Source organism: Protopterus annectens, chromosome 1.part2 (genome assembly GCF_019279795.1).
Source record: "Protopterus annectens isolate FY-2018-M chromosome 1.part2, PAN1.0, whole genome shotgun sequence".
NCBI classification, from domain to species: Eukaryota; Metazoa; Chordata; order Ceratodontiformes; family Protopteridae; genus Protopterus; species Protopterus annectens.
In genome coordinates, this window is record NC_056727.1 from 606628527 (window position 1) to 606655864 (window position 27338).

The following is a 27338-nucleotide window of genomic DNA, read 5'->3' on the forward strand; positions in this document are numbered from 1 at the left end:
ATGTACACGCAGGCCGTGTTACAATGACACATGTGTGGTGTACCTTACACAATGGATACAACGTTACATGTCTCAGTATAGTCATGCTGTGCTCTCTACCCAGCTCAGACAGTTGACATATGCAAATGACAGCCATGTAACACATCTGTGCTCACCTGCATGCCACTAACACAGGGGTGTAATGTACTCTGCCATGGGCCATGTTCTCCACAGTACTGATGCATGTAGTACTCCTACATGGCGTTTGCTGTGGGCAGGGGGGGAGGAGCAGTCCTGCATGTGTGCACACATGCCACATTGCTCAGCCCGGGCGTCTGTGTGACATCCACAGACTGGACACACACCATGCTGTGGGACATAGGTCCTGTGCACATCCCACAGGGGCACACTGTGTCACTAGTCATGTGATAGCTGCCTTGCTGGTAGGGTGACACACCCATGGTACCACCACAGCGGACGTACTGTATAGACATGACAGTTGACATCCAGTTCTGCCGTTCAGTGGACACTACCATGGGGGGGGGTCAGTACTGTGTACATTGCACATGTGTTTACACACGGCCCTGCTGGACATCATTGTGGCACACATTGCACCTGCTATGGAACGTTTGGACATGGTCACTTGCTGTTACCTCCATTTCGTGTACCTATTCTGCTACTACATTGTCCCATATGTGCAGGCCATACATATCTTGTGTATGTATATAACATTAGCCCATCGCTCCATCATGCATGCTATGCCTGTGATACTGTCTATGATTTGTGAACATATCCATCATGCCAGCTTTGCATTACACATAATTGACATAGTCGCCTACCGCGTGATAGGTGCACGTCGCGCACATTCCGTATGACATCGACGGTATATGCCCATGCACATGTGTGCTGTGACACTATACATAAATGTCCTATCCCCTGCTGTGGCACTTCAGTGTTGGATATCCACTGCCAGCATCGGCGTGGGTGGTGGCATTGTTCTGTGTTTGCAACCCTATGGCAGACCTGGGGTAGGGTTACCACCTGTGCCACTTTGCAAGGGACAGTCCCTCCTTGGGCAGTTGTGTCCTGACAAATTTATCACAAATGGCAAATGTCCTGAGATTGTGGGACATCACTATATCCCATTCTTATGTAAGAGTTGCATAACATACTTATTTATGTATGTACATTCCTAACTGTTACAAGACACACAATAAGCAACTGAACTGCTACAAGACTACACTTTTCTTTATGCAAAAGAGTAGAGTTCTAACCTTTGTACTGACCATGGGTATGTGTCCACCTGTAACATCTGAAGTGTGTCCCGGCGATTTCCCACTTTGGCCTTTTGAGAGGGTGGCAAGCCGCCCTGGGGTTATCGCTGGTGTTTACATGTTGTCCCACTGCTGTGCACACGTTGTCCACAGTTGTTGGTATGCTGCGCTGCTTTAGCATTACATATCCAACCTTCGCCTCTCTCTGCCTGATGGACAGGTATCTTTACCTACACACACCGTTCACATACTGTACAGATTCGTCATACGTATCGTGCGTTACACACCAGTACATGTCGTGGGTTCCACATACCTTTCCGGCCTTTTGTTTTGAGTTCGTCTCTATTCCCCTGTTTCTCTTTCTCTACTTTGTATGCGTTCGGTATGAACATACGGTTTGAATATCCAGGGAGTCTTCCTTATATTCGTCGTCGCCTGATGCATGTGGGTTAATCAGGCCAATAGCTGTTCCTCGGTGTGTACTTATGCGCATATCAGCGGTGATCCCCTTTCCTTTCGTTCGTTACGCGTCGGCACTAGGCCATGGTTCTTTCCTCGTGTGGCCGTTGGTTATTTGCAATACCTTCGTGAGGATGGTATGTATTGTATCATGTTTGTGTGACTGCATCCGCTATGTGTGTTGTCGGGTACATTTCGCTGTGGTGTTAGCCGTGGATTGTGTGTGTTGGGTATGGTATTGTGTTCGACATGTGGGTCCCCGTGTCCTGGCGGCGCCTGTCGATGGCGTTGTGCATTCAAATGTGTTACATGGCTGTTATTTTCCTGTACATAGCGAATGCATGGATGCATGAGCCGCTGCTAGTGTTTCCCAGGAGCTTGTTGTGGGTATGACGCTGTCATTCACTGCCTGTATGTGTTTGCTACGGTTTTAGCTGTTATCCCTTTGATATGTGCAATGGGGTATATCTGCGGATGTGGGTGACGGGTACGGGGTGTGAGTCTTGCATTTATACATACCAGATATGCTTGTGTGTGTGCTCCATCCGTGCTTGGGGAGCTGCGGGTTACCTGTGTGTTGTTCCGGGAATGTTTGTTTTGTTGATGTCGTCTGCTGTCGGTATCGCCTGCATGTGTGCTTCCTGCACGTATTCCTCCTTCACATCGGTTATATATCTGCGGATGTTCGTCCGTGCCTACCATCCATTGGCATTTTGTCGCTGATAGTTACGGTGATTGTGGTCCTATACTTGGGTAGCCTCCTATTCGTGTGCCGCTTGCTTACGTCACGGTCGTGGAACACACCGCGGTATTTACCGGACCGTGACTGTTCACGATCGGTGCCGGATGGCACATTCTGATTTTCGCCGTACATGCCTGATGCTTTTTAACGTTGCCGACGGACCGTGTGGAGTGTACGTTATGGCCGCCATATCTACGGTCGTGGTTTGTACATGCGTCCTTTGCATCTCCTGTTTGCTATGGCCCTGTGGTACACTTTGGGACATTTGCGCTTTGCATCATTTTACGTCGCCACGTGCATAGCCACTGAGGAGATGTCAGTACTACTTTGTGGGTACTGCTGTACATACGCCTATGGTTCCTGTACTGTATGCCTACGCCTGTTATTACACTCCGGCTGTGACATGTCACCTTCATACACAGTTTACACTGGCACACACATTACACACACACAGCGGAACACACGACAACCTCACCTCACACATACACATATTGCCGCCATGGCTGTCAACCTTCTATTTCCGGAGGGGAACACACACAGTAGTAATGTGAAACACATGGGCATAATGTGGAACACATAGTAATGGCATAGTGACAACTTCAGCTAAGTAGGTCATAGGTTGATTATGATATGCTGATTTACTTACAGTGAAGAACCTTTACTAACTTACTATGAGTACATTCTATTTACCAGGATGTCATTTATATACATTCCTAACAATGGTTGTTTGAGAGACATTTTCAATGTGGAACTTGGAGGAACTGCGAGGAACATGCACTGTTTTACACCCCAGATGAGGTACGTTCCTCATAATGTCGTACACTTCACTGGTATGCTTTGCGCTTCGCACCGACGGTTGAACACAATACCTACGTTGGCGCATCGCCGGTGGCGGCGTGTATCTCCGCACTCATGTCCTATGGATATGACACGCATATGTAGGGTTGCCACCTTTTCAAATGGCCAAGGTGGGACATTTTAGTAGGTACGTCAGGTTTTGCATGCCAACACATACCCACGGCCAGTACAAAGGACAGCGATTCACTTTTTTGACGGAATACAAAGCTGTAGCATTACAGTTGCTTATTCTGTTTATTATCATATTTAGATGTTTCTTCTACAAAATAACTGTTTTCTGCAACTAATAAAGTAATTATGGGAAATGGTTTTGTCCTACAATCTCAGGACATTTGCCATTTTGTCATTGTTTTTGCAGGACACAACTGCCCAAAGGTGGACTGTCCCTCACAACGTGGGACAGGTGGTGACCCTACACATATCCCGTTACTGTACCGTGGACCGGTGACCATCCCGACGCGGATATGTATTGCTGCAGGTTAACATTTCCATGGCTGGCGTTACCTGCCCTGCCCACCCTCCAGGATGATCGGGTTGTCGGTCACTATGTTTAATATGTGGTGATTTCGCGTCTTACTTATCTGTGAACTTGCATCCCTGGGTTCCATATTACCCTGTTGTCCTTTCTATCTGTGTATGCGTACATATATTTCTACATGTGTACTGATATGTATTTCCGTATCTGTGCATGCACATGCGCATATGTGTGGTCGACTTGCGGCGATAGTGGCAGCATATGGCTACGCCGTGTGCTGTTGAACCGGCGTGCGTTGAGGTGTTGGCGTTCCATGCTCTGCTGGCTATTGGGTGTGCAGTGTTTGGCGGTGCCTTTGTTGGAGTCACACATACGTCCGCACATACGGTACACATTACGGGCGGACATGTTTGTGTGGCGTCCATTTTACTGTGTGTGCAGGTCAGGAGGTGTCAGTCCATGGGGCCTACACTGTCAAAGTATGTGCTATCGTTCCCTCTTTGCCAGGGCGTAGGCATATTGGGTACGCCTCTGTCTACCTACTGGGGCTGGCTCAGTGTGTCCGTGGCGCCGCACGCCCTGTGCCTGTGCTTGCCCTGGCAGTTGTGGCGGGCTTGGTGGCCCTCCGCCATTATGTCCCTGCAGCAGCTGTTTCCGCAGAATCATATTGTGTAGCATACAACATACTATGAATATGTGGGCACTTGTGCCTGGAGAGTACTGCAAGGCTCCACCGGATGTATCCAAGCACCGGAACCGTGATTTCAAGATCCCGAACACACGCTCTATGATTATTCTCGCGTTTGTCGTGTGCCTCATTATGGCGTTCTTGCATGTGTGTGTGTGCATTTCTGATGGGTGTCATCAACCACGGCTCCAGTCGTAGCCAGCATCCCCACAAGGTGACCTTGTGTGATGTCCCCACTGGCGAATACCTGATACAGCTGTGAGGCATGCCAGATATGGGAGTCGTGGTAGCTTCCAGGGCTGCCAGCACACACATCCATGATAATGCCCTGCGCATTGCACACGACCTGGCAATTGATGGAGGGGTATCCCTTGCGGTTTATGTAGCGTCTACCCTGCTCCCCAGGTGGTGACTTGATTTCTATGTGCGTACAGTCTATCGCACCCAGGACCTCCGGGTATTGTGCCACACGTGGGAGCGGCATATTGCTAGCCAACTCCTCCTGAGATGTGGGGAACTTTATGTGCTCATGGGCATGTGGTAACATGGCATCCAGGAACTGGTGTAGTACCCTGGATGCTGATGCCTGTGAGATGCCCATTATGTCCCCGGTGGGCCTTTGAAAGGTACCTGTAGCCAGTATTCGCAAGCTCACACATACCTTTGTGTCCACTGGGATGGGCTCCCCTCTGTTGTCTCTTGTTCTCAGGCGCGGCCGGCACAGCTCCACTATTTGCTGTAACGTGTCCCTGTCCACCCTGTAGCGCCCTACTATCTCCAGGTCTCGCAGCCCCTGGTAGGTCACCCTTGGTCTGAACACTCTCCTTCTCCTGTGAGGCCTACGGTAGTTGGCACCACCCTCCGCAACTCCGTCTGTCTCTGCCACATACCTATGCATCACGGCCACGGCGGCACCCAGCATATACATGTTAAAAGTTCCCGTCTGTTTACACCCTACGGTGCGGCGTTTGGGAAATCGCGCGCTGTGTGTTGTGCGATTCACATTTATTACTGTTGTGCTGTATACCCGTGATGTCATTGGGTGTGTCTGTGCGCCTATCCATGGATTATTTCCGTGGTTTTACGCTTGCAGCTGCAACGGTACTGCCTGTAGTGTTACATTACAGTTGCCTGCATTGCCTTCGCCTGGCATCTTACATTACTGCATCCTGCACGCACATGGCATATGATGCATTTTATCTGCGGCCGCAGTTATGCTACCTCTGTACTTGGCTGTGCTATTTCGGTTCTTTGCTCTTTGCATTTCTACTACATCCCCTATTATCTTTGCTCTCATATGCCTCCCCTTTCCCGTTCTGCAGGAGTCTGCATGCAGACTTATCAGCTGCCGGCGTTTGCCCTTCCTGCATTGATTGGTGTTAATTGCTCGTTACGGATACATTTACACTGCTTCCGCATTTCCTCGTATTCTCCGCATTACCTTCCTATATCCCTGGTTGTTGCCGGTGAGGCCGTCACATGACTGGTTTCGGGAACGTAGTCGTCCTCGTGCACATGCATTTGTATGCAGCGCATTCTGTACTGTCAGCGCATCTATTTCCTAACACGCCAGTCATGATGCTGTAATGTGCATTGTACAGCCCAGATTTGCTGTCCTCCAATATCCTTCCTCCTACAGTGGCACACCCCTGTGTGGTTGACATGTATCTCGTGTAGGCCACTCCTCGGTGTAGTACCGCTCGCCGTTTGCTCCATCCTTACGCTGGCGCCGTTTTTGCGATTCACTATTATCTGCCTCATTTGCATGGAATTGACTACTAATACCTGGTTACGGCGCCGGACACCGCCACCACTCCTTGACAACCATTGCGCTGGGGTTGCAGCTTTACATACATACTATGGTGTGTGGTGGCTGTGCAGCTGTTTGTGTTCTAATGCTCTTTTCGGTTATTATCATATTATTTCTTTGCTTTTCAACTTCTGTGCACACATCCCGGGGTCTGCTGTTCTTTCTACGTGCGTGCCATTTATGTCATTTTTACATTTTGTGCATATTTTCTTTGGACATTCTCGGTGCCTTTCCACATTGGCATATTGCACCTATATGATACCTGACTTTGACAGCCTTCCGTTACTCCTCCGGTATGTTTGGGTAAATGTAAACCGCTTTTTGGTTTACATTGCCGCGTTCTTACGCTTCGCCTGCGCCACTGTGGATCGCTATTTGCCCTCATTTGCATGGTGCAATACCGCACACAGTGTGTTTTGCATACCTACGCCGGGCGGACGGTCCGGCGCACGCCGGTAGTGCACGTGGAATTCATTCATACCTGAATCGCTAAGCAGCCATATTTGGCGTTATAACGCCGACGCTATGCTGGCGCCTGGCGCAAGGTTCATGAATCCCGGGGAAAGTCTTACCACAAAAATACAAGGAAATAAAGGAAAGGAAGGAAAGAAATCAAATTTATTTTATTTATTTATTTTTTATTTTATTTTACATTTGTTGACCGGGCTAGTCCAGCTGGATATATGTCCATTTTCAGTGGAGGCCCGGGGAGAAAAGCTCCAACGAAATTTACAAATAATACACAGTAATGGTCTAAACAAGTTTAAAATTCTTAAAACATTAAGACAGGACATAAAATCTTTGGAGAGAGGCAAGTTAAAACAAAGTTATAACATATATTTGCTATACAGATTCTAAGATATAAGTTTCTTATATTGAAAAATTAGAAAAAAGTAGTAAAAGTTTTTTTTTTTTTTTTTTTTTTTTTTATCTCTCTAGTGTATTATGTGAGGAGGAGTTTAGGTGGGAAGGATACAAGACAGGTTAGTCTGGGTTGTTACAGGAGCAAAGCCAGTGCTTGTTTAGATGTGTCTTTAGTTGTTTTTTAAAGAGTAGAGGACTAGACAAAGATGAGATATCAGATGGTAGTTTGTTCCATATATGTCCGACAGAGTTAGAAAAAAGGCTATTGCCAGCAGAGTTATTGGGTATGGTAGTATTAACCAGTAGTTTGTTTGCAGAGCGTAGCTGTTTCAAGTTATTATATGGTGTAATGAGGTTGGAGAGAACAGGTGTTTTAGCAGGCTGATAAAGAATTTTGTGAGCAGTTAAGAGCTGTTGATAAGTCAGCCTGTTAGGAAGTTCCAGCCAGCCTAGTTGTTTTAGGTTATGACAGTGATGGGTTCTGAAGAGAGATCCTGTGGCAAATCGGGCAATATTATGGTAGGATGTGCTAAGTTTCTTGAGGTTATATTTCGAGAGATTGGTATAAATAGTAGAAGCATATAGAAGGGTAGAGATAAGGTGAGAACTGGCTAAGGTGGTCCGAGCTTCAGGTGTAAGGAATGATTTGAGTCTATAGAGGGAACCAATCTTTTTGTTTATTGTTTTTATTGTGTTGTTTATATGAGAATCAAAATTGAGATTGTTGTCTATAGTTACTCCTAGTAGTTTTGTAGTAGCATCAGGAGAAATCAGGGTGTTATCAGAGGAAGTAATAGAGAAGTTAAGAGAGCTTGATTTGTGTGTAGGACAGAACAATAGCAACTTTGTTTTCTTTGGGTTAAGGAGAAGGCAACGGTCAGAGAACCAGTGTTCAACAGTGGAGAAAGCTTTTTGGGTAAGTGACTGGAGTTCAGTCTGAGAGGAAGCAGTGCAGATTATCGTGGAATCGTCTGCATATTGTATGCAAGTAGTGTTTGGAATAGCTGACTGTAGATCGTTAATAAATATAGAAAATAGGAGTGGGCCAAGTATAGACCCTTGGGGTACTCCTAAGGAGATAGGAAGGCGAGTCAATAGTGAATCTTTCCAAAGTACTGCCTGCTGACGATGTTCTAGGTAAGATGTAAACCAGGATAAGGAAGATGGATGAATTGAGAGAGATTGTAGTATGTGCAGAAGGAGCTTGTGATTTACCATGTCGAAAGCGTTTGCCATCATGGAAGTATTGAATAGAGAAACTTTAAAGCAATTAAGACAAGGTGTCACTGTTAGAAGAGTATAGAAGATGGCACAAATTGGCACACCAAGATGGCTGCTCATTGAGTAACAGTTTAATTTCAGCTCTCCTAGTGTGAATACAGGAACTCAGAAGAGAGAGCCAGTAAACTCATATTTTTGGGTACATTTCACTAACTGGCTAGTAAGTTCATTGCCTAGATGCCAGCAAAAAAAGAAATTCAAAGAACCTGAAAGAAAATCTGTCACAAAAGTTGAGTAAAAAACACTGACTGGGAAAAATTCTGCAGCTATTCACAGCATAAAGCATTGCAAGTTCCACTTTGGTGCAATACATGACTTCCAGTAACCTAGAGGAAAAAATAAGTCAAATGCACACAGACCTGATTAAAATAAACAAAACAATTATGGAGTATAGCAACTCAAATAACAAAAGGCTGGGAAAAAATGGAAGAACTTTTTAATAGATATTCAGATGAGGTGATAAAATTCAAAAATCAGAGGTCAAAATGAAGAAAAGGCAGGTTGACTATGAGACTGCTCAACAAAAGATGTTTCAAAAATAAAAGAATTAGGAAAGAGAGTATGTAGGAAAAACAGAGATTTTCTGCAGTACCAAAGAAGCTGGAAGGAACAGGCTGTATTAATTTTATGAAAGCACAAATAAGCAACTGGATTGGTATTCCACAGTAGACATTGTTAATTGAAAGGGCACATCATGTGTATGCTCCAAACCTGGCCATGAGAAAGCAACCCAGACCTTTTATAGTAAAGATACAATCCTACAAGCAGAAGGAGTTGATTCTGACAAAACTGTGGCAGTACTAAAAGTGAGAGACAGTAGAATGTTTCTGGAAAATGATTATTCACTGTACACCTATCAAAAAAGAAGCAAATGTATTCCACTAATCAGGGAATGTCAAGAAGCAGGCATGAGATTCAAACTGCTGTACTCAGCTATCTTCAGAATATTCTTTCCTGGAGGAAAAAAAAAATTTTGATGCTGAGCATGCTAAGAAGGAAATATTAAAGTTTACACAACAAAAAGTGAGCTGTGAAACAGAAGAAGACTCTTCTTCTTGTTCTTCTGGTAATAAAGACCACAGGGAGACTGTGCCAGTGAAACCTTTTCCAACGTGTCAACAGAAAATGCTTGAGAAACAGAAAAAAACTCAAGAGTTGACTAGAAGAACCGAGACTACATTGGAAATGAAGCAGAGACTGGATTTGGGAGATGGATATTAACAGAAATAAAACCAGCAACTCATAAATTGACAAATAAATGTAAGATTGCAAAGCATTGATTGTATTTGTGAAACATGACAGAATAAGCAAACCTGGAAATATTGGACTTTTCTGACTTTGTTAAACTTGTAGGGGAAAAAGCATATACCCTACTTCATCATTAATGTTTGGAAGAACATTTAGAAGAGGGGAAGAAGAAGAAGAGAGTTATATGCAAGTAAAGTAAAATGTTGCTTTTAACAGTAGTATTTTTATAATGTATGATATAAACTGCATGCTATAAAGTAAAGTTTTCTCAGTTATTTTCATGTGTAATAGGAATACTAAAGTAAACAGTTGCACCTGTTTTTCTTTTTTCCTTCGTTTCTTTTTCTCCTTGTTCAGTTTTAAGAAATTTAGGCACTCCAATGTAAAAATAAAAAAAGAACAGTCTGGTCAAAAGAGGATGATACAAGAAAGATTGATGTACTTTTTCTCATTCTTACATAGTGGAATGATTGGATTAAGGCTCTTGGCTTTATCTAGTGACAAGTTTTAACAGAAAGCAAATAAATAAATAAAAAGAACATTGAATATAATAAAGTTTTCCTCTAGCAAATAAATGCTTGTAAAAGCAACTCTATAACTGGTTCTCATGTCTCCATTGAGATAATCTGATAAGGAGCAGTAAAAACAGAATACTTCTTTCTTTCAATGGCTAGGAGATGATGTATTTTGAAAGCATTCAAGTGTTTTCCCAATCTGCGAGAGCAATAAAGATAAGACAAAACCAGACAGCAGTAGAAGCACAGGCTGTACCATGCATATTAACATGGATAAACTTCCTTTTAGGTTAACCCAAGCCTGTGAGTGTGGCTGTCAGTTTGGGACAATAATTCCTATTAGGAGGGTAAAACTTTAGTATTTGAAGATGTGCATAGTTTGGGGTATTAGTGTTAAATTAAAAGGTTTTAGGGTGTAGTGGGGTGTATTTTGATTTTTGTTTGAGGGCTTTTGATAAAACAAAACGTTTTGTAAGATGTGACACAGGCTCAAATGGATATGACAAGAAACAGCTGCATAAAAGCTCAACCTCACAAACATTAGTGTATACATCTAACACAAAAACTGGAACTAGATACTTAACAATAAAGCTGTCACACATTAAAGGTGGGAATAATAACATTTTAACATAATGACACTTTCTATATTATCTTTAAATGTTAATGATCTCACAGGTGTATACAATAAAGAAAGAGTAGGGAACTATATTTAAACATTTACAGTGCAATTAGCTATGCTACAGGAGACACATTTGGAAAGAAATGACCATGTGAATTTGATAAAGAAAGGTTTTCAGGACAGTTATTCATCGGAATACCTGGGATAAAAGAAAAGAGGAGTACTTTTATTAATTGCATGAGGAGCTTCAATAGTGATAGAAGAGGATAAAAAAGATAATAATAGTAGATTTGTAGTACCAAAGGGATACTAGCAATGGATGAGGATTACACTGACACTTATTTATATTCTAATTGGCATGGAAGATGTGAAATCAGTAGTAGAAGTTCGTAGTGAATTTACATATTATTTCCCAAGATTCAAAAACTGGGATAGGCTAGACAGAGCTTACATGTCATGGGAACATGTGCATTTAATTGATAGTTTTGATACATGTCCAATAAGTATTTCAGATCATATGCCAATAATAACTAAAATAAAAACACAGGGAAATTAAATAAAAATGAGGCACTGGTACTTTCCCACCTATCTGTTCAAAAGAGAGGTATTTAAGGAATGTGTAGTGGAAATTGTTCAGGAATTAGTAGAGAAGATAGAAATTTCTTCTGAAAATATAGCTAGACAGTTGGATAAAATTAAAGTGGAGTTTAAAATAGGGTGAAAATAAAAGAAATAGAGGTTATGGTTAAGATGTAATAAGAGTTATTTAGAGAGCCTGACAAATCTTAAAGTATTGCAGAATATGGGGAACCTCACATAGCAAGAAGAGGAGCAATTGCAAAATGCTAATCAGAACATAAGGGATTACTGCTATAATATGTATGAGTTTAGAAAGATTCATGTTAAGCAATTGATTTTTGAAAATAACTCCGGAGCACAAAAACTTTTAGTGTTATGACTCAGGCAGCAGAAAGTAGAAAGGGTTGTCTCCAAGCTTATGGAGCCTATAACAAGGAAGATAACAACAGATCCTGTAGCTGTACTAGAAATATTTCAGAAATTTTATGGAAGTCTGTATAAAGCAGAGAAACATGGAAATCAAGAAAAGTTACAAATGGAAATGTTTATGAAAGAAGTAAATATGCCAAGGGTAGAGGTAGATGAGGCTCAATTACTAACAGTTAGGACAGGAGGAGAGGAGATAAAAATGGTGATGTATAACCAATCCACAGGAAAGTCCCAAGGAATAGATGGTATTCCTGTGGAAGTTTGCAAGCTAGGAGGGAAAAAATGCTAATGCTCTGGAAGGTATTGTTTAACAGTATTTTAAGAGAAGGTGAAGCACCAACATCCTGGAAGAAAGCTGTGGTGGCTGTAATACCTAAAGAGGGTAAATAACCATCAAATCCAGCTTCATACAGGTCTGTTTCAATACTAAACCATGATTATAAAGTGTTTATGTCTATAATGGCTAAAAGAATGGCAAATATGATGCCAAAATTGATAGATATGGATCAATGTGGTCTTGTGGAGGGGAGGCAATTTGACCAGATTAACAGAACATTGATGATCCAGAGGGAAGCAGAATGTAAGAAAATACCACTGCTGTTATCGGGTCTTGATGAAGAAAAAGCATTTGAAACACTAAGCTGGTAGTTTATGAACAGGGCAATGGAAGCATTTGCATTCCCTAATAAAATTATAAGGTTTATTAGGAGGATGTATGAGGGATCATAGGCAAAAATTAAAGTTGGCGGGTTGCTCTTGGATAATTTCTGTTTGAGCAGAGGAACCAGGCAGGAGTGTCCTGTTTCCCCTTTGTTATTTGCATTATATTTAAAACCATTGGCAAAGAAAATAAGATACTTAGAAATTCAAGGATATAATTGGTATGGTAGTAAAGAAAAGCTGGCACCATTTGCAGATGATATTATTTTATACTTGATAAAACCATAAAAGAACATTTCAGTGTTGTGGAACATTTTGAGGCAATTTCAAATCTTTTCAGGATACAAAATTAATAAAGCTAAAACAAAGGCAATAGCTATAAATTATGTACCCACACATGAACTAATTCAGCAATATCCATGTTTATGGGGACATGATAGACTGAAGTATTTATGAGTATGGATTAAAAATTATTCTGGTGTGGCAGCTAAGGATTTGTGGGAAGAAACTATACAAAATATAATACAAAAACCTGAGAAATGGGAAGCTATGTTATATGGATATGGATAGCAAGATGCAAGTAGTTAAAATGTGTTTAGTCCCTTTAGTTTTATACACACCTCGGGCATATTTTTATCAACCAAAGGAGAAGTTGGGGATAGCAATTAATAAGGAACTGAATGATTTTATCTCAGAGGAAAGACAGCAAGAGTTGTGAAATAAGCTGATTCTTCCAACAGAATAAAGCAGTTTGGGATTACTTGATTTGAATGGGTCTTTCAGAGCTACACCGTTAAGGCTCATATGCAAACCATAAGCAGAAATCTATAATTCAAAGTGGAAAGAGATGATGATGAAATGGGGGAAGTTCAAGAAACAAGGAGAGACTGGGATTTTGAATGCAGATACTTAAGGAGAATAACAATAACCATACAGAATATTATATTCATAAAGTAGCAGAAAGTATTCTAAGAACTAAGCCAACATGGGAATGAAGAAAGGAGAGTCTGCTGATATGGATGGCTGCAATTAGGGATATGGGCAACAGGCAAGAGGAGGCTGGAATTTATGGGGGAAAACTGGCAAAAGAACCAAGGTAATGGGAGCAAACAATTAGATAGGGAAAGGTAATAGAATGGGAAGAGGCCAAGAATTTATTTGGACTGCAGGCTAGATATTGCCTTCCCTATCAAGGATTGATAGAGTATAGGCAAAGAGAAAGAAATAGTAGGATCCCAAGTGAAAGACTAGCACTGGCAGAGTTTTTAGTAGAACCTAGAACAGAAGCTGCTGTTAAAAAAAGGAATAATTAGGACAGCATACAAAATATTGCATGATAACTATAATAATCAATCAGAGGTGGTTATAAAGGATTGGGAAGAGAGATTGGATCAGCATTTCACAAAGTAACAATGGGGGATATATGCATGCCTCAAAATACAATTTATTCCAGGTTTAAAATTAATCAAATGAATACGCTCCCCTTTAAGCTCCACTATGACTTTTTTGATGAGTAGTAATTCTGCATGTTGCCCAGGTTTGGAAATGGGCGACAAATTAAAAGTTTCTGGGGACTCCATAACAACCAGCACCACGAACTAAACAAACAAACCAAAAAAGTGGTGCCAATAGTGCTCAACCACAGCAATTGAAATAAAAAAGAGCACTATTGTTGTGAGTCCCCAAAATATAATTTATTCCAGGTTTAAAATTAATCAAACGGGTAAGCTCCCCTTTAAGCTGCACTACGTCTTTTTTGATGAGTAGTAATTCTGCATGTTGCCTAGGTTCAGAAATGGGAAACAAATTAAAAGTTTCTGGGGACTCCATAACAACCAGCACCACAAACTAGACAAACAAACCGAAAAAGTGGTGCAATAGTGCTCAACCACAACAATTGAAACAAAAAAGAGCACTTTTGTTGTGTGTCCTCAAAATACAATTTATTCCAGTTTAAAATTAATCAAACGTGTAAGCTCCCCTTTACGCTCCGCTACGTCTTTTTTGATGAGTAGTAATTCTGCATGTTGCCCAGATTCAGAAATGGGTGACAAATTAAAAGTTTCTGGGGACTTCATAACAACCAGCACCACGAACTAGACAAACAAACCGAAAAAGTGGTGCAATAGTGCTCAACCACAACAATTGAAACAAAAAAGAGCACTATTGTTGTGAGTCCTCAAAATACAATTTATTCCAGGTTTAAAATTAATCAAATGAGTAAGCTCCCCTTTGTTATGGAGTCCCCAGAAACTTTTAATTTGTTACCCATTTCTGATCCTGGGCAACATGCAGAATTACTACTTATCAAAAAAGACGTAGCGGAGCTTAAAGGGGAGCTTACTTGTTTGATTAATTTTAAACCTGGAATAAATTGAATGGTCTTTGGGGAGGAATCTGAATGACTGTCATTTTGTTACTCTTGATGTTGATTCGCTATTTACCGCTATACCTATAGATATAGGTATACAGTCAGTAAAAGAATTTTTATTGGAGTTTACAGAATATGAACATAGAATTTGATATTATACACACACACACACACACACACACACACACACACACACACACACACACACTATAGTAAATTCTATCATTAGTGTGGTTAAATAATGTTTTAGGTTCATGGGTAGGTACTAGGGGATCTATATTAGAACATCAAAGTTTCAAAACTTTGAATGTTCTAATATTGACCACTATTTAGCGAACGCTGAAAATAGCAAAGCTACAGAAAACTGAATTTTTTCCTAGGGAAAGAATTTTGTTATCTGTTTCTGTCGTTTTGCTATTTTCAGTGCTGTGGTGGAAAGTTACGGGTCGAGTTCCGGTAAGTGTGCGATTGGGCACGGGTTAGGTGAGTTAGAGTTAGGGCATGGGTTAGGTATGTGTGCGACTGTGTGGATGTGAGGGTTAGGGCGGGTTAGATGAGTTAGGGTTAGGGTGCGGGTGAGGTGAGTGTGCGATAGTGATGGACCTTAAGGTTAGGGTTTGGGTTAAGATTAGTGGATAGTTAGTGTATGTGTGTGGATTGCTGTTTGTTTGATGTGCTTGTGTTTTGTGTATGTGTTTTGGAACAGCAAATTATTTCCCTAGGAAAAAATTTGCTGTTCTGCATGTTCAATGTTGTAAGCATTCGCTTAATAGGTGTCGATATTAGAACAGTCGAAGTTTTGAAACTTCGATGTTCTGATATAGACCCGGTACTAGGCTATCTGCCCAAAGGCATTTATAAGCCTAGCCAGAATGTGTTGGCTTTCACCACTCCCATAGATTAGTTCCCTGTGCCTCTGTCCAGCAGAGCCACTGAAGAGAGCCCCGGGGTAAACTTTCTGTTTTCCATCCACTCGTCAAGTTTTCTCTTGAAGAGTGTTAGTGAGGAGCTCTGCCTAATGTACATTGGAATCTTGTTCCAAAGCATGGGAAGTCTCTGGGACAGGAATCTATCCCTCCAGCACGTCCTATTTATTGTTGTGGTGAGGTTTAGATTCCTAGAGTGTGTGGCTCGAGGGGATATGTTTTTCTTTAGGTGGAGAATGTCCATCAATTCTGGGTTGGATATGGCCTTGTATGTCAGGCAGAGATCAGCTCTGAGTAGGCAGTATGCAAGCGAGTACAGCTGGAGTTTCTTCAGTCGAGCTGCATAGGGCATCTGTTTGAGGCCAGTGATCCTCTTGGTGAGGTACTTCTGTGGTCTTTCCAGCTGTTGCAGGTGTCTGGTAAGGTACATCTCAAATGGGGCGTTGTACTCTGTGATAGGTCTGATGAGTGATGAGTAGAGGGGCACAATGACCTCTTTTTATCTGGATGTGAACCCTTTTGAGATTAGGTGGGCCACATAGAAGGATTTTCTAACCACTTTGGCAATGCGATTATCAAAGGAGAGATTACTATCTACTTGGGTCCCCAGATCCCTTATTACATCTTCTGTATTTAGGGGACTACCACCTATGTGGTAGTTTGTGGGTACTTTGTTTTTTCCAAAGGGGATGACTATGCACTTTTTGGCAGTTAGCTTGAGGCCATGATTTTGACACCAGGTATCCGTCTCAGTGAGACCCTTTTGGAGTATGTCTGTGTCAGCTGGAGAGTCAATTATAGCCCCTAGTTTGCAGTCGTCTGTGAACTTGGTCAGCCATAGACCTCCTGTGCTTGCCTGTACCACTGAGAAGTACATACCGAACAGAAGGGGTCCTAGGACTGAGCCCTGGGGAATGCCACTTGTAACCGGTTTAGAGTCGGACCTAGCTCCCACAACTCTCACCATGTGGGCTCTGTCCATGAGTTAGTTGGCAACCCATCTTGTGACATAGGGGTTTATGTTCAGGCTGGTGAGCTTGTCTATAATACCAGAATGGGGAATGGTGTCAAAGGCCTTTGTGAGGTCTAGGTAGGCTGTGTGTACCACCTTTCCCCTTGTCTATAGCCTTGGTAACTGTCTCAAAGAAGTCCACCAGGTTTAGGAGGCATGATCTGCCCTTAACAAAGCCGAACTGGGTAGGGTCCAGTGTTTGGAGGTTCCCAATGTCTCTGTTAATGAGTTCCATGATGATGCGCTCCATAGCCTTGCAGACCAAGCTAGTCAGGCTTATAGGGCAATAGTTCCTGGGGTCTGTTGTGGCTCCACCTTTGTGCAGTGAAATAACCATTGCTGTGCGCCACTCTATGAGCACGTAACCTGTGGGAGGCTAAGTTTGAACAGTGTGTTTAGGTGAGGGGTTAGATCATCTTTGAGCTTGTGTAGGATGCAGCCTGGGACACGGTCCGGTCCCATTGATGCTGTGTTTTTAGCTTTAGAGGGGGCTGTTTTAAACCTGAGTGTCTGTGATTTCAGGGGCTCTACATTCTTCTAGTATGGTTATGGGCCCTTTTGGGGGTGAGAGGGGGGTGAAGTTTGCATTGAACCTGTCTGCCAGGATGTTGGCGATATCAGTCGGTTCAGTGTATTTTGTGCCATTCTGCGCTAACTCCCAGCAGATCTGAGCATTGCCACTTAGATTCTTGACTTAGCTAAAGAATGCCTTGTGGTTATCTTTGGAGTCCTTGGCAATTTTTCTTTCGAAGCTAGCCTTGGATGATTTTATGAGGGATGGTAGTTTCTTGCTGATACTGATCAGGGATGTCTTCCCTTCTTGGGATTTTACTCTTTTCTGTACTAGTTTCCTCTTCCTGTTGTATAGCTTGGAGGAGTGACTCTTGGTTTTGTTTGGGATAGCATGATCCATGCATTCTTGTAGGTGCCCGTAGAATGCATTAGTAAAGAATTTTGCAGCTTGGACAGCGTTATCCTTTAACATGGGGGCTTTGAAATTTTCTACCTTGGTTTTAAGTAACATGAAGTTTGCTTTTGAAAAGTTTTTCACAGTGGTTTCCTTGAGTGGGGGTGGGGGCAGAATGTGGATATTCAAAGTGATTTGTTTATGGTCAGATCTAACTAGGGAGGGGTTGACCTCCGGTGTGGAACACTTGTTGCCCATGTTGGTGATGACCAGGTCCAATATGTTGTCACATCTGGTGGGAGTATTGACAAGTTGGTCCAGGGTGTTTGAGTTTATAAATTATAGGAAATGTTGGGCAAGGGAGTTAGTACTTGAGCAGTTCTCCCAGTTAATGTTTGGGTAATTGAAATCACCCAATATTAGGGTGTTTGGTAGGACCTTTATATTTCCCAGTGTTTCCAGAAACACGGAATGGGGGTCCTGGGACATGGTGGGTGATCTGTAGTAAGCTACAATTTGAATTGCAGTTTTGCCCGTTGTTAGTTTCACGTGGATGATCTCTGAAGCATCGTGCTGTGCCACTAGCCTGGAGGTGTGGGTATCCTTGATGAATATGGATACGCCCTCACCTTTTGTATTTCGGTCCAGGTTCTGTGGCCGAAATGTATGGTATGAGTTGTAGCCTGGTAGTGCTGGGGTTCTCTCTGGAGCCTTAAACCAGGTTTATGTTACTGCACATATATTGATTTTCCTCATACTGAGGAGTGCCTCAAGTACATGCATTTTGAGGTTTAGACTTCTGGCATTGAGTAGCATTGCCCTCAGTTTTTTGTTACTTGTGCTATTTACAGCGGTGGGTTTGTCTTTTCAGCCTTACCTAAAAAAGGCACCATGGGGGTGGCAAGAGCCTTGGCCAGTATTCAAAAGCCTAAGGGTGACAGGTGCAAGCTGTCTCTAGCGAAGCAGCGTGGCTTGCATGTCATCCCAGGTGGACAGACATTGGATCCCCTTTGAATGACACCAGAAACTTAGCCAATTGTTGAAATTGATAATTTTTTCTTTATACCGTGGTATCATTGTTGGTGAGGGCAGGATGCTGCTCAGGGTCATACCAGCCTGGGCTACATGATCAGAGAGCTCTTCCATGTCTCTTTTCATGTAGTCCAGGGAGGTACGGCTCAGGTCATTCACACCAACATGGACAATGACAGAGTCGTATTTGTACTTGTTTTGGAGTGACCTAAGTGCTTGTGTTATGTGGCGGATCCTGGCACCCAAGAGGCAGCTAACAGTAACCTTCTCCTTATTCAGCCTGGTGAGTGCGACGTCAGTGTGCCTGACTATAGAGTCACCTATTACAAGTGTGTTGAGTATGTTATTTTGCCTTAAGGGCTGTGATTGCGTGGCACACTGGTTTTGTGAAGTATATGTTTCATGGTTTGTGTTGGGGGGTGGAGGTTGCTTGGATGTCTACTTTGGAGGTCTCTGTTGCTTTTGCAGATTTTTATTTAGAGCCTCTGGGTATGTTTTTGTATATTTATGTGTGTTTTTTGCTGGTGCTGGTTTAATGGATCTATGTGAGAGTGGTGGTGTGATGCAAGTATTTCCCTTCTCCTCTTGAATGTCTGATCCAGTCTTGGGTTGAGAGAGCTTAGCCTCCAGTTTGGCTGTGTAGTTGCATCTCTCGGATGTATTAGCATTTGGTGGTAGGAGGAGATGGTTGTCTGTGTACATGAGGCAGTTGTAACATTGCCTCAAAATGCCCAGATTCACCAGTTGGACTGGAGAGTGCACCTGAAACTGCCCTTTGGACATGCCTGGATAGGTACAGTGAACTGTTTTACTGACTGGCTGGTAAGGTCAAATAGAGAGCCTTGTCCTTCTGTACAGTATAGGGGGGGTCTAGTGCTAGGGATTATAAGTGCTTGCTATGAGTTTTGAGCAAGTGCCTGGCTGTGAAATGAATGGTTTGAGTGCTTAAATTGAAAGTTTGTCTAGTTCCAAGGGAAAAATTAAAGAGGAGACTCTGTGGAGCCAGGAATAGTTATACCCTAGGTAACTGGCATTTCTTGTTTCAATAACAGCTGTATAAACAAGGGTGCAGTATTGTTATGGGTACACCGGTAGCAAATACATTTGCAAGCGTCATTGTGCACATTTGGGAACGTGATTATATTTTATCTGTAAATAATCTTTTTTATGAGAATATTCTGTTCTACTGCCAGTTTGTTGATGTTTATTTATGATATGGAAAGGAGACACAGATGCCTTTCATTTATTTTTTAACTATATTTCAAATACATGTGAGTTTTTAAAGTTTAAAAAGTGTTTCTCCCCTGTGAAGACAAATTTTCTAGATGTTACGATCTCTAAAAGTCAAGCTGGGTTTATTGACACAAGCCTATAAAAGAAACCACTTAAAAATGGTATATTGCATTGCCATGGTATGCACCCACAGTTCACATTTAAGAATGCAATTAATAATCAATTTCTTAGAGCAGCAAAACTGAATACTGTGGATACCAACATGGCAGAGGAAATGGACTTAACTATAAAACAACTTATACATAAAGGTTATAATAAGAAGGAGGTAGAAGTTATATGTGATAATATAAAGAACCAACAAACATCATTAGCTAAACCTATCTTCTCTTCCCAACACAATAGGAATGTAAACGATACAAGATATAAAAATAATAGTGCCAGATGCATTCTGACATATAATAAAAATGCATCAGCAGTTAAACAAGTTATAGGCAAGCAATGGCACATTTTACAGGATATACCAGAGCTTAAGAATTTTGTTACTGACCAACCAAGTTTTTCATATAGAAGGAATATGAATTTGAAAAGCATATTCAACTAAAAAGAAGAGCCAAACACCTAGTTTATAGTTCACACAGCAAACAAAGGAATATATAGATGCAGTAGCTGTAAATTCTATACATACACTGATACTAGGAAAACATGTTTTCATCTATTAAAAAGTAAAGAATTTGAGTTAAGAGCATACGGAAACTTTAACACCACAAATTTAGTATATTTGGCAACCTGCGATGAATGCAACTCTTATTGTGTAGGTAAGACTAACCAAAGGTTTAAAGACTGTATATGCAACAATATCTCAAAAATTAATAGAGGTATACTAACTGACACCCTCTTTAAACATAAAAGTGAAAAAAGAGTACATCATAACTTAAAATTTACAATATTAGAATTATTGTTTGGAAATATGAGAGGAGGAGACATAATACTTAACTCAGAGATCAAGGAATTAAATTGGATTCTATATTTAAAGGCCCATATTCCACCAAGCCTGGACGGTTTTGTGTCTTTAAAACCATTATTGAAGGAAAAACACAAGTGTATTAGCTAATTAATATCTGTCAATTAAAGCAGTCATGTGATTTCCTTTGAAATATTTAAGCTTGCTAGTTTGAAGAAGATACTTATAAACTCAGGAGAAAGCCCTCAGGGTGAAAGTTTTTAACTTGCGTGCTGTATTTGTTTATATTTTTATTTTTACTTTTATTAAATTGAAGCTGTGCTGCATACTTGCTCTGTTTCCAGTGAGAAGGTTGGCCATATCAAATGTTGTGAAAAAACATTACCAATGGATTAATGCTCGTGGTTTAATTTCTTCAAGTCTTTTGGGTTTGCAGTGAGTTCATTTCTTTTGCTTACATGTTCTTCTGAAGTTCACTGGATTAACACCCCCCGCTCTTTAAATATACTAAATCCGAGATCGCACTACAGTGCAGGAAAGGGAAATCTTCCCATTCTGCACTGTATGGAGATCTCCATTGAAACGTTCAAACTTGTAAAATCATATGGTGTCGATAAAGTAATATACACCATTGTATGTCAGTTGAATTAATGGGTCAGACAATAACACTATCTCATTGGGGAGGGGCATACATCATGTACGTGGTGTGATAGCATAGTGTTTCCTGATATCAAGGGTGTATAAATAAGTCTGACAACAATAATATGCATAGTGGAAATGTAACAGAACAGATCTAAGAGACGTCAGTGAACATGTCATAACAGCAGATGAAATAACCTGTAAAAGAGCACACACACATGCACACATGCACACACACACACACACACACACACACACACACACACACACACGCACATGCACACACACATGCACACGGACATGAACACATGCACACACACACACACACACACACACACACACACACACACACACACACACACACACACACGCACACACACACAACAAAACCTAAATATCTCTGTGTGCAATTCACATGCCAAGGAATATTGTAGTCAGATATATCACTAGTGCATAACAATATCTAGCAAGATATGCAAACATCACAATGACAGCTGCACCATGTAATAACTTTAATCATTTCATATGTGCACTTACATTAATATACACTCAACTATACAATATATAATGAACAACATCAATGCTTCCTATAAATGATTATTGTACTGGAATTATAAAACTAACATTACGGTCCTGTAAGGATGATTATTACATTCAGAAGAAAAGCTGTCAAGTTATACTTATCGCATGCCTGACATAAGGGCATGTGCAGCATTGACATCATCACAACACACAGATAGCAAGAAACTGGGATGAATCAGAGAAATGACTGAGTGTACCTATCAGAAAGATAAACTAACTTGCACAATGACATCAATTTAAAGAAACCATGTGAGAAAGCAGGATGACATCTGTTGTAGCAAATGCATGTTTGTCAATAGCATCATACCATATGTCCAGACAATAGACAGACAGACACACATACACACACACACACACACACACACACACACACACACACACACACACACACACACACACATGAGTGCTGCACAGTTTCAGTAATAAATACCATTACTTACATGCAAAGCAATGCCATCACAGTTAAGATGTTCATCTTGATATGCTGTTATTGTTCTGAGGAACTTTTGATACATGCAGTTACATATGTTAATTACATCTGGGTACATGACACAATTGTGCTGATCTTTGTTAATGATTTCATTGACATCTGTTTCATATCCCCAATGGTTTATGTTGGCATGGTAGGGATAGCTGGCTTTGCATATGACTACAGCTGTTTATAAATCAGACTTGTTTCTGCTGAAGTGGTGATGTAGTGGTTATGTCATTGGTTCATGACTGTCAACATTCTCAAGGAAATGGTTTCTAAGCCAACCTGCATATATGACAGGTCCTAAAATGTAGAATGGCATCTTTGATTTGTACACGTAGGCTTTGCATTCCATGACATACACTCAGAAATCCCTACATGCTGTCTATGCTTATTATGCTTATATGCATGTACATGGAAATACATATGGCATCCATTGTTTTGCATTGCATTACAATGTATATAAGAAGCATTACATTGACATATGATTTAAATGTTGATCTGTCAACAGGCACACTACATGTATACCTCCTGATATGTGCAACTTACATTTTTACAGATGTCTACAAAAAATAAAAATGATAACTTTTCCCACAGGGAAAATAAAATTATTCTAGAGACCCTGTGCAACATGGCAGAAATTTGATAGTATGGATGGGTGATTCATTCTGAAGGAAATAAGTGTGGAAGGACATTGCAAACATGGTGAATGCTGTGAGTGGACATAACTGCACCAAGGAGGCCTGTCACTGCCATTGCTCAGACATGATCTTCCATGCAGCCAACAGACTTCACTGCTATGAGAGGGATAAAAATGCACCTTTAGCTCCCTTGGATGAAGCATCAATATTCCTGGTCTCCCACAATACCACCTGCCTGGATCATCACATTACTGAAGGAGAGATTGAGACAGGTGCTCCAGAGCACACAGGTATGTCCACCATTCATAAACACAAAATCATAATGCAATTCTCATTCATGGACATTCATTCACATCAATCTTATCTGTTTGTATACATGTCACAGCAGTACAACAACATCATATATTCATGAACATCATGGCTGAGGGAAGACCTGGCAAGACTGCTAGCATGTTCTATTACAGAGACAATGCTTAGGTGACACTGTCAGCACCAATTGCACTGATGTTTTATTCATTTACACAGGGATATCAACATCTGACCAATGCTGTCACACATCAGGTATGTGTCTGTACTCAGACTCATCAATATCCCTTGGCTGTAGCTGCCTGATGTTAAGAGTGAGATGTACTCACTTGCTGCTTACTTTCCACTATGACCTACAGGTTCAACACTATGTAGATGGCTAACAGCCTCATCTGAGGATGACAGACCTGGTAAACCACTCTATATAGTTGCTGTATTGTGATATCATTATATATTTCTGTGACCTTTATGTGTAATGCTGTTTTGTTCACCTACATATGACACTTGCCTTATAGAAAACAATTGTCAGCCATCCAGTATGTTTATCCTTTCTATGATGTATTATATGCATCAGTTTCAATGTTACACGATTACATGTATGTGCTTCTTGCTGAGTTGTTGTGTACATGTCTCTTTTTACAGCACAGTGGCATTTCAACTCTCACCACCAGAGGTGGAGTCAGAGGAGGGCATGTTGTGCATGTCATCATGTAGGAGTGATTTTACATTGGCCTTCATATTTTCTGTTGACTTTTGACTAATATGTCTTATCACTGCTCTCTATGGGCACCTATGGGCATTGCACTGGCCATGATCACATCAACCCAGTAGGTCCATATCACCATAATTAGTCAGTGTTCTTAGATATTTGTCAAATGATTCCAGTCATATCCTGCCTCATTTGATTTCTGTAAATATATATGACATGTATCATCTGTCTGTATTGGTAGCACATCCACTTCCTGCCTCTTTCACAAGCTTGTCCACTGATTCTGAGGTTGGATGTGATGTGCCTGAGTCTGATAGTACAGCCAATGGCACACAGGACACTGCATTGGGTTCAATATTGTCCAACCTGGAAGGGCACAGTCATATGTTTCATGGTATAGCCTCCAATGGGGAGGATAGTGTGGCTGGTTAGTCTGATGATGTAGGTGCATCAGATGTTGGTCATGGCAATGACCTAGACCTACAGTCCCAAAAAGAGTCTGGTAGCAATGGTGACGGTGCACCACAATGGACTCATTGTGTCCATTGGACTGAACATGAGAATGTACCTGAAGTGCACTGATGCATGTCAGATGGTGTATGCCTACTGTTACAGGAGCATGAACATTCACAATGACATCATGGCAATGACTGCATGCATTTGCTCATGCTACCAATCATATAGCAAACCAGCTGAATTTGATACACGAAGGATAGGAGTGGAAACGTAGAGCAGTCATGGCAGTATTGGCTACACAGCATGATTGCATGGTATATGTTGCATACTCCACTGAAAGCCTTGTTATGGCAGTGCTAGAGCAGTGTTGTAGTACAAGCCATATGTTATGTACCCTGACCTCCATGAGCAGATTACCTCCAGTGGAGAAAAGCAGACCTCCCCCTTCCAGTAGACCCATACACGGTCCTCGTACATCATTGTCTGTGCTGCAACATGTGTGCTGTTGGTTGACCTATTCAGAACCTAGCAGTCACATCTAGACAGACACATCACAATACTGCCCATACACACAATGTATATCAACCTGTTATTCCAGCTCCTCAGTACAGCACCATGGGCACAGGGCTTCTGGAGACCACTGTGTGAGCTGTCAGCCTGGGTGCCCTAGACTGTGTTAGTATAATGCTTGCAGCTGATCAAATGTGCATCCTGTTGTGTCATTCTAACCCTGAGGCAATGGTGATCATGTGCTGACTACTGCTTACTCTACATGTTAGAAGTTTTTCACTTGTCTGATGTCACAGGCCTTTTTCTTCATTTTTCTGACATTAGTAATTGCCTTCATGTTCTGTCATGTTGTACATATTTGCCCTTGTAATAGGTAATATAGTGACAATTGCACTGCTATGTGACAATCACTCTCCTTCCATTATAGCCTCTCTTGCAAGTTGACATATAGTGAACATTTCCCCCAATTATCCTATGGCATCAAGATCTGCATTAAGCATTCCATTGTTGTCTGCCATTACTGCATGCACAGGAATGCTTCATTGTGCATTCTGTTGATCTGCTAATGAAAGGTATTTGCAGGAAGACCTCTCTGAACTCCCAATCTGCTAATGGAGGGTATTTGCAGGAAGACCTCCCTGAACTCCCAATCTGCTAATGGAAGGTATTTGCAGGAGAACCTCTCTGTACTCTCATTCTGCTTATGGAGAGTCCACTCAAACATTCTACTGTATTTCACCCTCTCTCTTTTTACATTTTGTAAATATTGTTTGCATGCTTATAGTATACTAAAGTGCTACTTGACTATAGAGTAGTACTCTTATTATTGTATGTAATTCCTCTGTATTACTGTATTAACCTTTTATATTTGTAACCTGTGTTATTGCTATATATTTTTTATAGCCTGTAATTTTTTTCTGGGGCTCTTCCCCCCAGCACTCCGCTGAAAATGGACACCAGCTGTCCAGTTATACCATCCTGGTAAACAAATGTTAAATAAATAAAAATAATTTTTTTCTGGTTCTGCACATGCCTCCCCCTCAGCACAACGTGCACCTCTGTTTACATACTCACCTTTGATATCTTCTTGCTGAAGTGTACTTCCCATGTTTGCCTTTTCATATGTACCTGCTTTTACACACACGCACACACACACACACACACACACACACACACACACACACACACCTATACTTATGTTGTCGTACCCACTACAGTTCTGCATGCTCCATGGCTGATGTGTAATGCCTCTAATTGCTGCTTTGTAGAATTGCACAGATTTGTCCATCTGGCTGACTCATGTTGTGACACCCACCTGTGCATTATAATGTCGCCTTACTTGTGAAAGTCCAGGTAAGGTATGTCCCATAATATCTGTATGTGCCATGTCAGGTATGTGCCTTTGTTGTCAGTTCTTGCCATGTTGTCACTATTGCAGCTGCTGTCTACTGCATGGGGTGATGTGCTATGATGTTATACATTCCTATGATAAAAAATGTAGAACACAGCACCACAGCAAACCAATAAAAAGCAGATGGCAAAGAGCAGTGTAAAATCCAAATAGACTTTTATTCAAACACAAGTGAGCACTTTCACGATAAAATCTCTTCTTCAGACCATACAAAAAATCAGCATCATCTCAAATATTTAAAATGCAATAAATGAAATGTTTACCAATAAAAAACATTCAAGTACAATAGCCATAAAAAATTAAAGGCACAGCTTTCTTTTAAGACAGAAACCATAAAAGGCTATTGCCATTAAAAACACACGCAGCAGTATACTTATTTAAAAAAGCTTTCTTTCTTTCAGAATTGACTTGAGGTACTGATTCATTCAAACCTGCACCTCTCTTTGCTGATAGTTTAAGAATCCATCTTAATTATTTCCCTTCTGTGACATTAGTTATATCACCCAACCTAAAGCTTTCATAAATTACTTCTACTGCCATAAACTTAAACCAATGGTTAGTGCCTTTCTCTAGTATATGTTTAGCTAAGGCACTATAACTATGGCCCTTATTGGCACAATAATAATGGTCTCTAATTCATTCCTTAAGTCACCTATTAGTTTTTCCTATATAAAATTTTGAACAAGTCAC

At 41.3% G+C, this 27338-nt stretch overlaps 1 protein-coding gene across 1 annotated transcript in view; it reads right to left on the reverse strand.

Annotated features, from left to right (window-relative positions):
* LOC122792392 (histidine-rich protein PFHRP-II-like) overlaps positions 1-26345 on the reverse strand; it is a 125518-nt gene extending 99173 nt beyond the window's left edge. The window contains exon 1 of the mRNA XM_044060180.1: positions 26312-26345. Coding sequence (XP_043916115.1) covers positions 26312-26345 — 34 coding nt within the window. The remainder of the gene's footprint in view (positions 1-26311) is intronic.
* Between the last annotated feature and the right edge of the window lie 993 nt (positions 26346-27338).